The sequence below is a fragment of the Convolutriloba macropyga genome, chromosome 3, assembly GCF_964194025.1.
Source record: "Convolutriloba macropyga chromosome 3, txConMacr16.3, whole genome shotgun sequence".
Lineage (NCBI taxonomy): Eukaryota > Metazoa > Xenacoelomorpha > Acoela > Convolutidae > Convolutriloba > Convolutriloba macropyga.
The window spans coordinates 26,389,227-26,403,875 of NC_134470.1; the positions used below are offsets into that span (position 1 = coordinate 26,389,227).

At 36.4% G+C, this 14,649-nt stretch overlaps 1 protein-coding gene across 1 annotated transcript; it reads left to right on the forward strand.

The window, feature by feature from the left end:
* The first annotated feature begins 4,871 nt into the window (after positions 1-4,871).
* LOC142336963 (uncharacterized) lies at positions 4,872-14,466 on the forward strand. The gene is made up of 8 exons (XM_075385960.1): positions 4,872-4,989; positions 5,074-5,264; positions 5,475-5,599; positions 6,784-6,899; positions 7,307-7,379; positions 7,487-7,545; positions 13,175-13,247; positions 14,067-14,466. Exons 1-8 carry the CDS (start codon positions 4,900-4,902, stop codon positions 14,267-14,269), a joined length of 930 nt encoding a protein of 309 aa, XP_075242075.1. The 5' UTR covers positions 4,872-4,899; the 3' UTR covers positions 14,270-14,466.
* The last annotated feature ends 183 nt before the right edge of the window (positions 14,467-14,649 follow it).

The following is a 14,649-nucleotide window of genomic DNA, read 5'->3' on the forward strand; positions in this document are numbered from 1 at the left end:
ATTTTTCGTGTCTAGTTGAATTGTCGCGAGCTTAAAAAGATTTCATTGCGTTCATTAATCTTACTCAATGAAGCAAAGCCCTTTTGTGCGCGCATCAATTTGAGCTTTTGTTAATAAAGTGATTTGAGCTTTCGTCTCATCGTTAAATTTCTGCTGAAGATACATTCTCAGAGTTTCGGATGTTAGCGATGGGTGGCTATTATTGGTTTTCTTTTTTTGTTTTATTTTTCGCTGGAACTGTTTTGCCTGTCTTCGCTTTTCAAACTTCGGGTATTAGCGTGCCAGATTAAACTTATGTGTAAAAATGAAGTAATGTATCACTCATAATGTTAACCTAGAGCAGCAGTTATGATGGTGGAAAAATAATTTTCGGCTGTTTTTGCAGTTTTGCAATCTTTTGTTTTATCCTCTCAGTTGAGCAAAGTTGTGCCCTCACTAGCCACGAGAGGTTCTGTTCTCTTGTTGCAAAACTCGAAGCTTACTTAATAACTCATTATTTAAATGCCCCTTTCCCTTAAAACGATTCGTGTGCTGTTTCAATTACGATGAAACGTACCAAGAAATGAGCTGAAGCTAGCGCAATTAAGATTGTTGAACTGTGTTTGGTTTACTTAAATTAATAGACGCGAAGTGATAGAGGACATTGTTGGGAAAACCGTGGTTTTTATAATTCAAAGAATTTGAATTGTATTGGTGCGCTGTCTTTTTTTAAGATCGGTTCACGCTTTTTTCGGCTTTTTCACGTCAGTGAGAAGTCAAATTAGAGTGGTGATTTTGGTCACACTGAAATAGTAAATGGAGCGAAAAGTCGAGTAGGTTTGAGGCGTGACTTTTTTCAAAATACCTTTAAAGTGGAGTGAGAAATTGGTGTTTGAACAATTTGGCGGTTTTTGAGATGGATTTTTTTGCAGGCGCGTCAATTTGACTTCTGTTTTCAGAATTGCCTCGCCTTCAGTGCCTTTAAGACGGTGTATATGTGTTGTAATTGTGCCTATTTGCCTTTGCTTAAATTAATTAAGGGGCAGCTAAAACTTTTTATGACTCTGCCACTATTTGTTGTCATAAAATGATAGTGAATTTTAGATTTTGCCCCCTTTTTAAAAAATGTATTTGTCTTATGTCTTAGTATCAATGGCAGGTCTGACTGGTTGCTAATGAGGCATAAAAGAACCTAATTAATGACGAGTTGATAGCTAGTGGGTTTCGTGACTTTGACGCTACCTTTTCTCAAAAATGTTGAGTGAATTTTTGATTTCTGCAAGTATTTAATATACTTTTTGATGTCTTATCGTTTAATCTCATTGGTGACAGGTCTCTGATGCTGCTAATACGGGTTAGGTTAAGTTTATCGATTTAATCGTTTTTGTTCAGAGCTGTTTTTTCTATGACTTTGACACATTGTTTTCAATATTCCTTACCGAATTTTTTTGCGAGTTTTTCTTTTCAACTTTGTCTCAACTGTCTCATTATTGACAGGTCTCATTGGTTACTTAAAAGGTTTCAATTAAACCAAGTCATTTCAGTTCATAGCTTTTGCTTTTTGTGACTTGTACGCTTTAGTTTACTTATACGAATTAATTGATGTAATTGTATCCTTCAGCTGTTGCGTTCTGTGACTTTTATACTAAGTGTTTTCAAAAAGTTTCAGCGAGTTTATTGCGATTTCTGATTATTTATGTCTTATTAATTGCTCTCAAACGAAGTTTGTAGCAATTATATTAGTCCTGTCGGTCTTTTTTTATGCGATTTTTCGCTTGACCAATTTTTCGTCTGACGCTTTGACTTTTCGTCCTCAAAAACGGGATAAACAGGTAGCGCCCAGCGGGCATTATGTGCTCTTAGAGCCTTTCAGGTCTGTTTCAGCTCAAACTGTCTTGGAGACTTATACTTATACTTATGGTGTGAGGGGCGGTTCTTAGAGGTTGACACCCCCCCCCTTTGTTGACCCCCCACCCCCACTATTGGCTCCACCCCCCCCCCCACCGCGCTTTTGTCCCCCCCCACCCAGTGCTGCCCCCATCAGCCCCCGGTGCACCCCCCCCCCCGTGGCTAGCTACTGACCAAGCCAACCGCTCGCCGGTCGTTTGAGAGCAATTCGCCCGACGTTAGTCGGTTATGTTCATTCAATATTATTAGCGAGAGGATATATTATATACATGTTTTTTATCTTTTTGATGTTCAATGTTTTTTGATGTTGATCCTGTCTTTTCAAAAATTAAAAGTTGAGTTTTAGTCTTGCTTGTTGTTGGTTGTTCTTGTGTTGCTTTGTTGCTTAGTCTTATTACTAACAGCTCTCATTTGCCTTTTAAATCGGAGTAAATGTTTGTCAGGTCATAAATTAATACAGTTCTTCGAATTGTATTTCAGGACTTGTCCTGTTATTTTTTTTATTTTGTCGTTTCCATCGATGATTCTTGCGACCACTGACTTTTTCAATTTCAGTGAATTCTACTGCTTTGCAGTTAAAATTTGTGTGCTTGACGTCATTTGTTCTGCTGTTGGGTTAATTGCGTTACTTACCTCACTAAAAATGACTGCTGAACTCTCTTAATGAACTTTAAATTTTTTTTACGTTTATCAGTTAAAGATCAATAGTGTGCATCTAAGTAGTGTCAAAAGTATATGCCTTAATTCTTGAGTTTTTGATTTCAATTTTTTAGTTTTGAAAAATCTCTTAGGTTTTCCTTATAGAGCGTATGTGTCTCAAAACATGGCAGTCCGAATGTAACCTAAAAAATCTAGTGGTCTATCAAAGAACTGGTTGTCACTCTTATTTCTTTAGTGGTTTCAATTCAATGGAAGGCCACAATCGCCTATCGTGGCTGGTTTTCGTCAATCTGCCGGCTATGTTTTTGATTTCATTTTGACTTCGAAGATTTCACTGTGAATACAATTTAATACTACAGGAGACTTTGTTTTTTTTTCAAAAATTGATTCATTTGTTTAGCTCGTAGTATAACAGAATTCGAGAGACTATAGGACGAGATTTTGATAAACTTCCGGAGGGGTTTATATACATTTGTGTCCTTGCTGCATAGGTTGTCAAAGGCGGTGTTTAGTTTTCGGTGTCTCGCTTTTTCACCCCTATTGGTTTGACCCCCTATCATTTCACCCCGATTTTTTTTTACTTTCAGCTTTAATCTTTTATATAATTGGTAGCTTTGACATTTGTACTGTAATAGGTGTTTTTTTCACGCCGATTTTGATCATCATTATTAACGCCCCTAAGTTACTTAACACTGCTTTAATTTAACCCTTGCGTTGTTTAAACCCAGTTTTTCTTCCTGTAGTTGAGGATAATTACGTCTAATTCAATTCTAATGAGTAGCATTATAGATAGTAAAATCGGGGTGAAATGACCCGGGGGGGGGGGTGAAAAAACCATTTTACCTCAGTCACGTCAACCGATTTAAATCTGTAAATTATTTGCTCATAATTGCCAAAAGAATAAGGCTAAGCGCTCTTTTATAACCATCGGTGAATTAGTTATCATCTCGTCCCTAATAGGGCAATTAGGGGTAAATGACAAGTGAATCGAATTTTAGAACTTTTTAAATGCATTTTGATATCTGCATGATCTCTGCCTGCTTTAAGCATAACATTTCTTCCAATAACAAAGAATTATTGGCAGTAGAAGGCCAGGAGTTTTACAATGAAAATATGCATAACATTGCCTTGAATTGCTGTAAATATGACAACTTTAATTGCCATGTTTCCGTATATACACAGAATGGGCAACTTATTCGCGTAGGCGGTGAACACAATCACAATTCTTGTAATTTGAATGCCGGCCACTTGAAAAAAGTAATTGAGATCCAAGAATTGATTCAAGAAAATTTAACGCCCGCACCTTTCGCGCACAATACTAACATTAACTGAACTTCGACCCAATTTTCGTTCGAAAGTTGCACCGTCAATCGAAAGTTGAGAAGATTACCAAGAGCGTATCTTTTTTGGTGATCCCTATATGCTATCAGTTCTGAAATGTTCTGAAACTTTCAAATCAAATTAACATCAAAATTAATCAAATTTACACCCTTCAATAATATTGTATCGGTTTTTGTCGTGTTGGTTTCCTTTTTTTTAAAAGAAAGCGGAAACAAAGTACAGCCGATTATTTGATGCCATAGAAACTATTGTTCCAGGTTGTAAGCCCGATAAATATTTTCTTGATTATGAACTTGACCCTATTAATATGGGGTGAATAAATTCCGGAGTAATAGGACAGGGATGAATATCTACGATGCTAAATTATAGGGGGTTTAATAAATCGGATGGAAAAGAAGTAGAACCCTAGAATCATTAGGTCATGGTCCTGCTTCAGCGGCCCGTGGGATTTGCATTACAACCGAACTTGGAATTAAATTATCCACTGAATATTGAGAAAACATGCTTGAAATGGTGACTGCTAATTTTTGGGGTGATAGCTGGATAGATAGTTAAATTATAGAGGGTCAAGAGATAGTAATGAGATATCCGGGGTTAAATGCATCTGAGTGAAGAGAAGTAGAACTCGAGTTTTCTATTCAATTTCACCAACTAAAGTTGAATCGACGTTTTGTCACGTTTTTTTTGGACCACAAATTGTCAAAACCCAAGTGTCGTGGGATTAATTTTTGACTCAAAGGAAAGATGCCTTGGCAACAGTTATAAGTCTTAAAAGATAGCATGTCTGTTTCAAATTTTCAGTTGTTTGTGAGAGTGAACACAAAGGGGGCAACAGATTTGGGATTCGAAAGTTTGCAAAATTTTACTTCTGAGTCCATGTAGAAGATTGTGTTTAAGCGTAGCATGTACTTATTTTTGGTTTTTATCAGTTTTATATTTATGTATGCTCTTATCATTCATGGGTCTTTTCACGAAAAGTCTTTTCATTAATTGGTCTCTTTTTAGGTTTCAATGGCAGCCAGCGCGCCTTCATACGCTCATATGCTTCCAGGCTATGGAGTCCTGGTCTCGCGTTTCGATAGACCAAGTGAACCGTGGAAGGTATGATGTGTGTGAACTTTGTACAAAAATACATATTTGGTTTTGGCGTCAGCTGAGATTGATATTGAGTCCTATCTTTTTTAGCAATCTAACTTTGATGAGATCAGAGTTTCTGCGAAGAAGGAGTGGATGAACCATTACGAGTCATTCAATCTGCCTGAAATGCCTCCTTCTACTGAAACATCTTACTCAGCACAATATGCCCCCAAGAAGCGTTTTTCTCCCAAAAAATTTAATTGGGACGAGGAAAGATCCAACAATCCGCATCCGTCTGAGTAAGTTTAGATCGACCTCCGTTTAATCAACATCGCTCACCCTTGAAACTATTTATATGCTTAACTATTTCTGTACTTTCTCTCATTTCTATTTACACGAATTTGACAAACTAGATTCTTAAATTAATTTATTGCTGTTGTTTACATGCATAGGCAACTTAAAACTTAAGTTGTCTTTCAATTGCGAGGTCAATTTGTGCAACCTTTTAGGGTGTTTCTCTGCACTCACTTGCAACATCTCCCGGGATTCTACACTCGAAACACTGCCAGTGTCAAAAGCGCACCTGGGTTTTCCTCTGACAGGGCGAACAGTGTGGGTAATCAGCCATATAGAGGTTAGTTTTTGTATCAGTTTGTCATTTTAGCTGATGAAATGTTCATTTGCTGCGGTCATGGCTTGACCTAAAACAAGATTTCAATCATTACAAAGAATCTTAATTGTGAGGCTCTTTTTTGACTGGGCTAGAATTTTGAGAGATCAAAATTGTATCTTGATGGAGAACATCTTGAACAATGCAGCTTTGTTTTTGTGAGATCTGTATTCTCTGTGGTTCCTTACAAAGTTTTTAATACGTGTCAACTTCTCAAACGTCTTTTATAGAACGATCAGAAATTTGCATTTGAGATTGTATTGCTTTGTATACTTGTATTCTTTTATACTAGATCAAAAGAGCAGCCAGATATAAGTTATGTTATGCTCAAGATAGGCGTGAGTTTTTGACTTACCTTGACAACTAAACTATTTTTTGTGCAGAAACTTGGCGTGACAGATCGATCTCTGAGCAAAAAGAGGGAGAGACTACAAGATTTACCCAATTTCGAGACCAGTTGATTTGTGAATGATAGAAAGTTGAATAAACAACCAACCGCATTGTACTTGCATAAGCTTGGCGAAAAAATCTTCCTTTTCAAACACTGTTTCTGGGATCAACTGATATCGAAAGATTTTTGAAGCAATTATTGTCGTGTGAGTCTTTTTTAACGCAAAATTTTTGCTTTACGTTTTTCTTTTGTATTTGACTTTAACCTGGTTTTTGTATTTGACTTTAACTGCTCTTTCTTAATTTTAAGGTGTTTAACTCAAATGTCAGTTTACTGATGAAGTCAAATTGAAATACGTAGAATTTGACTGCCGAAAGCAGGCTATAATATAAGCCCCCGCCTGTCGTTCGATTGCTATCTCTCTGAAGCTAATTGGTTAGGTTTCTAATTGGGGTCTTTCTTTTTCGCTATAACTTCATATACTAGGAAAGAACCGATAGGTGGGCCTGTTGTTTTGAGTCCTCGGTGGAATGAACGCCCACAAAAATGATGACTGTAAAAGAATTTTTTGACAAGCATCTGTTTTAAGCAATTTTGGTGAGGTACATCGTCTTCTGGTCAGGCGCTTTAACCCAATATTTTTTCAGGATGAAATTTTCACAAATTAGCATTGCACCCTTCTCGTAATGCAAAACAAATCTCAGCACATTATTTGTTATGTACTAAATATAAGCGTGTCATTTCACCTTGCTTTCAGTCGATGGAAGCGCTGACTTGATGTTTACGGAGCAACTGAAGCGACTGCAGTTGAAAGAGAAAGCAGCAGGAGTGGGTGGGGACGATAAAGTGTTGAAAACTTTCAAACGAAATGAGGTGAATTCTTTTAAAATCTGAGTCATCTCTTCATTAGCCGTTGACACATTGTTTTAATTGATTTGCGTAATATTATTGAACGGCTCAGAAATCAGAATTTGTGAAAATCAAATTCAGGAACGCAACAATTGACAGCCCATTCAACCAATAAATTTCGTTGTATATGTAATATTATTGTGCGGAAAGTATCAGCGATGTTATTGAAAGAGAGCGAAGATAATTCCGACGTAATTAGCGTCAAATCACACTGCAAATATTAAACTTTCAAAGCCAGAGTTGTCTACTTAATTGAGATACTTTCTTTAAACACAATTTTGATTAAATGCGCAGTCAATGATTGGCTTTCTCTCTAGTAGCTAAACATCAAGAAAGTTAAAATTGTTAACTAGGACTACTGTATTGTTTAGCCTATCTACCGCTCCTTGGACCCACAGACAGCGCAGGCGACTGAGGCATGGCTTAAGATGGCAAAGCCTGAAGGTAGGTAGTTACCCGATCTTTACGATGGCAGATTGATAAGGCATCAAAATGACTATCGTATCAACATGCATAAATTCTTCTTTTTGTAGACATTAATATTATTTTAGATGGTGAGGCTGTTCAAGAGATGTTGGAGTTTGTTGTGAAGAAGGATCAAACCGGAAAGGTTAGATCCGTATTGTTACCTCTGCTTTTCGCCCTTCGTGCTAGAGACTCCCTTACATATTCAATGGCTAATTTTATTGAAGCTGTAAGCTGAGCGTAGCTATATTGCTGTATTCCTTATTTTTACAATTCAGAGAAGTTGATTTGTTTTGGGGTGCTGTCTTTTAATTACGACACGAAGGAGATTATTGGTGGTGTCTTGTTAGCGTTAATTTTGCTGGAGTGTATTTGAAACGGAAAGTGAAATGCGTGAAAACGAAGTGTTTAGGTCAAATTGCTGACAAAACTTGAAAAGGAGAGGGAAAGAAAGTGGTTTACTGCTCATCGAATTTTTATCTCATGGGCTTTTTGAAAGCAGTTGTTTATTAATAGCCGCACAGCGATAGCTGGGGCTATTATTGGCCTTCTCTTGGTTTTTTTACAATTCAAAGAATTTGAATTGTATTGGGGCGCTGTCTTTTTTTTAAGATCTGTTCACACATTTTCATGATTTTTGAAGTCAAATTGGAGTAGTGATTTTGGTCACGCCGAAACAGGAAATGGAGTGAAAAAGCGAGTGGTTTTGTGGCGTAAAATTTTTTTGCTCTAATTTTTAACTAGAGTGAGAAAACGGTGTTTGAACAAAAATTCGCTTTCTCGCTCGTGTTTTTTTGTTCACATTTTTGTTTGAACCAAATTTTTAGTTCTCGCTAGTGGTTTTTTTGTTCACATGCGGCATTTTGACATTGATTTTCTGTTTCCTTTTTTATATTTTTTGACCTGATTTTTTTAGAGATGGTTTTTCCATTTCACTTACTGTCCGTTCTAAGTTTAGTTGTTTGTTTAGTCAATGAAAATTCTTTGAATCGTACGCCAGGACTTGTCCTGCTATGTTTTTTATTTCGTCTTCGCGATATTTGTTGCGACCATATGACGTCACAACCACTTCAAATCTGCTTTTTGTTCACATTCTTTCATGCAATTTCAACTGAAGTGCATGCGTGACGTCATTTTTCGCTCTTAGTGGTGCGAGTTTTTTTTTTAATCATTTGCGTGATTAAATTTTTGGTCACACTTGACTTACCTCGCTCACAAAAATGACTTCCTCACTTTGAAATTGACTTTTGTTTACTTTAATTCAAAGAGATAAGGTCAAATGGGTGTGTGTCACTCTAAATGAAGGTTATTAGAGAGCAGCTAATAGAGGCAACAAAAACTTGTACTGATTTTTTTAATCAAAATATGACATATCAGCCTTCAATGAAAGGACGATTTTTTGTCTGTCTTTTTTACTTTTTTTCTGAGACTGCAGATCTAGGAAGCTATTGCGGCTATTTTTTGTTTCAGCTATTCAGCTATGTTTTAACTTTATTCAGTCAAACATTTCTCCCATTTATCTAAACTGGGAATAGCTCGTTTACTGGCAAGCGTTACTGACAATCTGGAGCGAATTTTACTCTTTTGTCAAATTTCAGCTATTTTTGCCAATTTGTCTTTTTTATGCCTTTTCAGCAATTTTTGTTTGTTTTTTTTTCAATTTTTGATAGAATTTCGGGGAGTTTTGGGGTTAAGATCAGTTATTCTAGCTTGTTTGGTTGTCTCTCAGTTGGATTGATATCAACTTTGAGTTGTTTTTGTTAAAGAAAATCAGGGAAGTTTGAGCAAATTTTTGTCTGTTGTTTGTTTTGACTGTTTCTTCTAATTTTATGGTTCTCGATTTCAGCGTTTTCGTGATCAATTGTCAATTAAGAGCAATTTTATAGCTGTTGTTACGATGAGTGACACGAAGTGGCAAGCTAGACAGGGAACTTCTCACTGAAATAAGTTAATGATAGCCGCAAAGCGATAGCTGGGGCTATTAGCGGCCTTGCCTTCTCTTGGTTTTTGTCAAGACTTCTGGAGTCTGAACTTAAATTAAGATTTATCAGATGCTTTTTCAATATTTGTTTTCTTTAAGTTTTCCTTTTATGTAAAATGTTAAGTATAATCAAAAAGGAAGTGCATCAGGTCGGTGATGGACACTTTTTACTTCGAATCATTTCCGGAATTCTTCCAGCTTTTTTGATCTGTTCACACATTTTTATGATTTATGAGGTCAAGTTGAAGTGAAGATTTTTGTTGATCCGAAACGAAGTGAAGCGGAAAAGCAAGTGGATTTTTGGCGTGAATTTTTAACACTGTAATTTTAGCGTGAGAAAACATTGTCTGAACAAAAAATTTTCTTTCTCTCTGCGGGTTTGTGTTTCACATGTGGCAATTTGACTTTCTTTGATGGAATTTTTTCAAAATTGTTTTTCCTATCAAAAGATTTTTGCGCTCAATGATTTTTGTACTTTAAAGCTTTAGTTTAATTTGAATTAGTTTAAGGTCAAAGGAACGCATATGGGTAATATAGGTCCACAATAAAGAGGCTTCCGCGGAGTGAATTTTAAACAATCTTGATTAATTTATCGCTGAATGCTTTTTACAGTTTTTTGAGCAGCTTCGATAACTTTTTCAATTTACTCCTGTATCCGTTTCTATCTATATTATACGTCCGCAAGTCTTCTTCGCAGCTATTCCTGCAATCGGCCGGCTATGTTTAAACATAAAGATTGTTTAATTTCATTTGGGCGTTTTCGGTTTAATTGATTATCATTAAATCAATGAACAATAATTGAACAAAGAGCATAACAATTTCCATAGAATGAATTGATTCCTCGACCTTTGCGTTTTGAGATGATTGTGCAAAACAGACTTGTACAATCAGGTGAGAATTTCCAAAAAAGTTCGGAGTTCCGTTAACCCATTTTGTTCCTGTCCACTACCCTATGACATCACCATAGAGTTCATTTTTAAGATAATAGTGTTTTGTCAAGTGTAAGAGTAGTTTATGTGTCCACGCCTTACAGCGCTTTGTAAATGATGTGAAACTATGGCAAAGAAACATAGGATCAATTATCCGGTTCTATTCTGTTTCGCCCCCACCATGTTTTTATGTCCCCAGTTATAATTTACGTGTTATATAGCACGCTACCATGTAAAAAAATAGCACGTGCGCATTGAGGGCGTAAAAGATATATGCCCACTGAGGTGGGGGGGGGGGGTGTGGGAGGGGGCACAATAGATCCGATAATGTTCATTAAAACATGCTTTTAATACCGACCGCTAAATTATAGTCGGTAATAGCTACAATCCCTAAGCCGCAGCTGGCTACGATCGACGGCGCTGGTGGTTAGTTGGTTGTTTTGTTATACATGACCTAATCAATTTCATAGGGTTTTATTCGGTTTTTACATAACCTTATTTATTTCATTGGGTTTCATTGTAATTTCCTGGTCGCTTCAATTCATGCCTATTGGGGCAATACTTAGCCGCTGTCAGCCTCTCAAAGGCTATTATTTAGGCTATTTTTTATAATTCAAAGATTGGATTGTATTGGCGCGCTGTCTTTTTACGAATCGAAGAGAAGTATTGGTTTTTTTGATGTTTTTTTTTCCGGAATTAAGAGTTGGCCGGATAGTGTTTTGATGTAAAAGTGAAAGCAAGTAAAATTGACGTGAGATTTAATTTTTCTGAGCGAGAAGTTTCTTGTTCATATGCAGCGTTGACTGAATGATTTTTGGCTCTGAGAAGTGTTTTTGAGAAAATAGCGCGTATATTTTGGTTTTGAATTGTTTTTCGCATAAATAAATTTTCTCATCGACGCTGCTAACATCTGGAACTAATAAGTTAACATCTGGAATTAATGTTTCAGTGGTTATGAGAAGCTAATAAGGTTTCAGTGAAGAATGGACGTGAATTGTTTTTTATTTTATAGCATTGTACACATACTAATCCGATTTTATCGGTTTTTCAAAATTTTGTTTGTGATTTGGTTTGATTTTTAAAATAAGGCTTTCTGTGATTTTTCCGAGATTTTTATGTTGTGTTACTTATAAATTGTTTTTTTTTGTTGCGCTAAGTGCCTGCCATTCTAAAGAAAGTGTTGCATTTTCAACAAAATTTTGTCATCTTTCGCAAATTATTTGAGTTTCATTTTTCACTGTTATATGTTGACAGGAGAAGGATTGTAATTTTGTTTTTCGTCTACTTATTTTTTTCAATTTGTTTTCCAATTTTCAAAGTGAAGATGCCGTTTTGTTCTTATTTATAACATTGTTCTTTACCTTCACATTCTAGCATTTGTTGACCCTTTTGTTTCTTAATTTATGCTGAATTTTTGCCATAGCCTTTAATTTTATTTGCTTTGCATTTGTGAGTTGCTTGAAAAATTAAGATTTTGTTTTTTTATTAATTGCTCTCGAACGAAGTTTGTAGCAATTGTATTAGTCCTGTCTGTCTTTTTAAATGCGGTTTTTCCCTTGACCAATTTTTCGTCTGACACATTTGACTTTTCGTTTTAAAAACGGGATAAAAGGTAGCACTCTCCTAGAGCCTTTCAGCTCACTAGTCTCCAAGTATGCGTTTTGAAGAAACTGTTTTGGAGCCTTATAATACGGTGGAAGGTTGGTTCTTAGAGGTTGACCCCCCCCTCCCCCCACATAACCCTCTCCCAATCCCCACCCCTGCACATCGTTCAGGCCGTAAGGGCACCGTGCAGCCAACCCCCCCCCCCCCCACCGTTGCCCCCCCACTTGCCCCCGGTCTGTTCACTTCACGCACCTTCAATTAAGCTAATGCTAGCCTCACGAAACCATAGCTAGCTACTTAAGCCGGTCGTTTGAGAGCAATTCGCCCGACGTTAGTCGGTTATGTTCTTTTTTTGTAATTTAGTTATTTAACATAAGCAGCTCTGAGAGTTTGTGGGAATTACTATTACATTTTTTACTGAATTTTTGCAATAGTTTGAATTCAGTTTAACAATGATATCTCCAACACGAGAGAAGTTTCTGTTAAAATTTTTGAAATGCGGTGACGCCACAATGAATAGTTCCTTTTTTTCAAATGGCTCAGTTTCTAAGAATGGTATGTCTTATGCTTTCACAGAGTGTCTTTTCAGTTGTAGAGTTAATTGGCGTCTTCTGAATTTTTTAGAGAAGTTATTTAGTTTTTGGGTTTCAAGAGTTTGCAGTGAATTTTGTGCTAAAATTTTTTGTCTACGAGATATAAGTCTGTCACATTTTTATGTATAAGAACTGAATAACGATAAAATTTGAAAAAAAATCTGTTGGTTTGCTTCGATAATGTCAATGCTAAAGTTGATTGAGAAATTGGTGCTTGAACAAATTTTTGGCCTTTCAAAGCAGTTTTTTTAGGTGCGGCAATGTGACGTCTAGTTTTGCTTTTTTTCCTGACTTTCTTCACTAATGGAGAACGAAATCTTTCAACTGTTATTGAGATTTTTTGTTTATTTTGGCGCAAAAAAGGATCATGTGCTTTGTTGACTCTCAAAGTTTGTTGTTGCTGGCAAATTTTTGTCTGTCAGGTATTCAGTTCCTTGGTTTGTGGTTTAGTACTTGTCTTGCTATTTTTTTTAAAATCCATCTAACGTTTTGATCACTGGCGTTAGTATTAATCTTATTTTCCAAGATTTATTTTCCAATCATATTTATTTAATCTAATGGAACTGCAGAGAAAATTAGAACACTTTTTGAATTTTTGCGGTTATTTTCTTGCAATTTACGGTCCGTGTTCTCCTTTGTTACTTGCCTGATTATGTCTGTTTGCAGATGGTGAAGAGCATTGCAAAGCCAGAAGTTCAGCACAAGATTCAAAATTGGCTCAAGTCAGCAGATAAAGAAAGTTAGTTGGTGTTTTTGGTAGCAGTTTAATGCCATTTCATTTGACGCCGAGGCACATTTTGTAAGTTATCCAATTTTTTTGCTGTCTAAAAATGCTTCTGGGCATTATTTAAGCTGTCACTGAGCAGCGCCAATTATCTGTATCTCGTTTCACATACAATTTTTTATCTTATCGTTTCAAATTTTTACCTGGTTGCAGCTTTTTGACAAGTATATTAACGGTAGTAGTGAGGGTGGGAATTACGGCTTATATTGCACCAATTCTCTATTCTATATTACGACCATTCATGTGGTCAATATTTGCGTAAATAGTGCAAGTATGCGCAGATAAGAAAATGGGGTCTTTCCCATTATAGCCCCCCCCCCCCACCCGCACGGAAATATAACCACCTATTATGGTATAATTAGCATAATTGTGGGGGAGGCTATAACGGGAAAGACCCAGAAAATGGTATCCGTTGTATTTGTAAGCACCCAGCAATGCATAATCATTATTAATCTTTTATGGTTCCAAATCTAGATAGTACCTGCATCGGGTGTAGTATAGGGTTAATAAAGACTCACCAATTTTGACCTTTTATTACATATCAATATAATTGATAAAAGCTACCTAAAACGTTCTACCTTAGCGTTGAATGTTTAAATGTATAGACGAAGAAAAAAACAGAAAAGAGCGGACAATAATATTCTCAGCAGACAAGACAAGGCAAAGAATTTATTTTTTATGAGAGGAATCCTTATCTATGGAATAATTGCATAACTTCCCCGGAATTCTCGATCTGCCAACTAGTGTCAGGTTAATTATACGTTTTGTGTTCAGAGGTGGATGCTGCGCACAAACTATTTGCTGCTCTGGAGAGTGGAAAGCTAATTGACAGGCGATCTTCGACTGAGTTCAGATACAGTCCAACTATGCATAAGTACGAGAGACTCAACTTCCGTCCCAAGCCACGAGAGTACAAACTGCATCCTAGCCTCATTGACAGAGACTACCCCCCACCCATCAGAACTGGGTCCAGGTGATCAAATGGGAACTGCTGGAATAATTAGACTGACGTACGTCGGAATAAGTCTTTGGTAGAAGACAGTGTTCGTTCTGATATTTCATGGTTGTAAATCTTTCATTTCTGTATAGCTAAGAAAAAATTCAGTTGCAGCATAAATGAGTTCTTTCCCTTTGAATTTTCGCCATAATATTGCCAAAAAGATGTCGTAGCCTATTAAACTATTCCCATTTTCCTATGCGTTTCACTCAACCCTACGTATTTCTTAATCTTTATAACACTTGATATGGTTAATCTAGAAACGGCCTGTTCTCACTTTTTTTTGTAGGGTAGGTTGTATGGGAAAGGACCAAAATTAAATATCGGTAGATGGAAAAATTGTAAATAAAAAGTAAATTG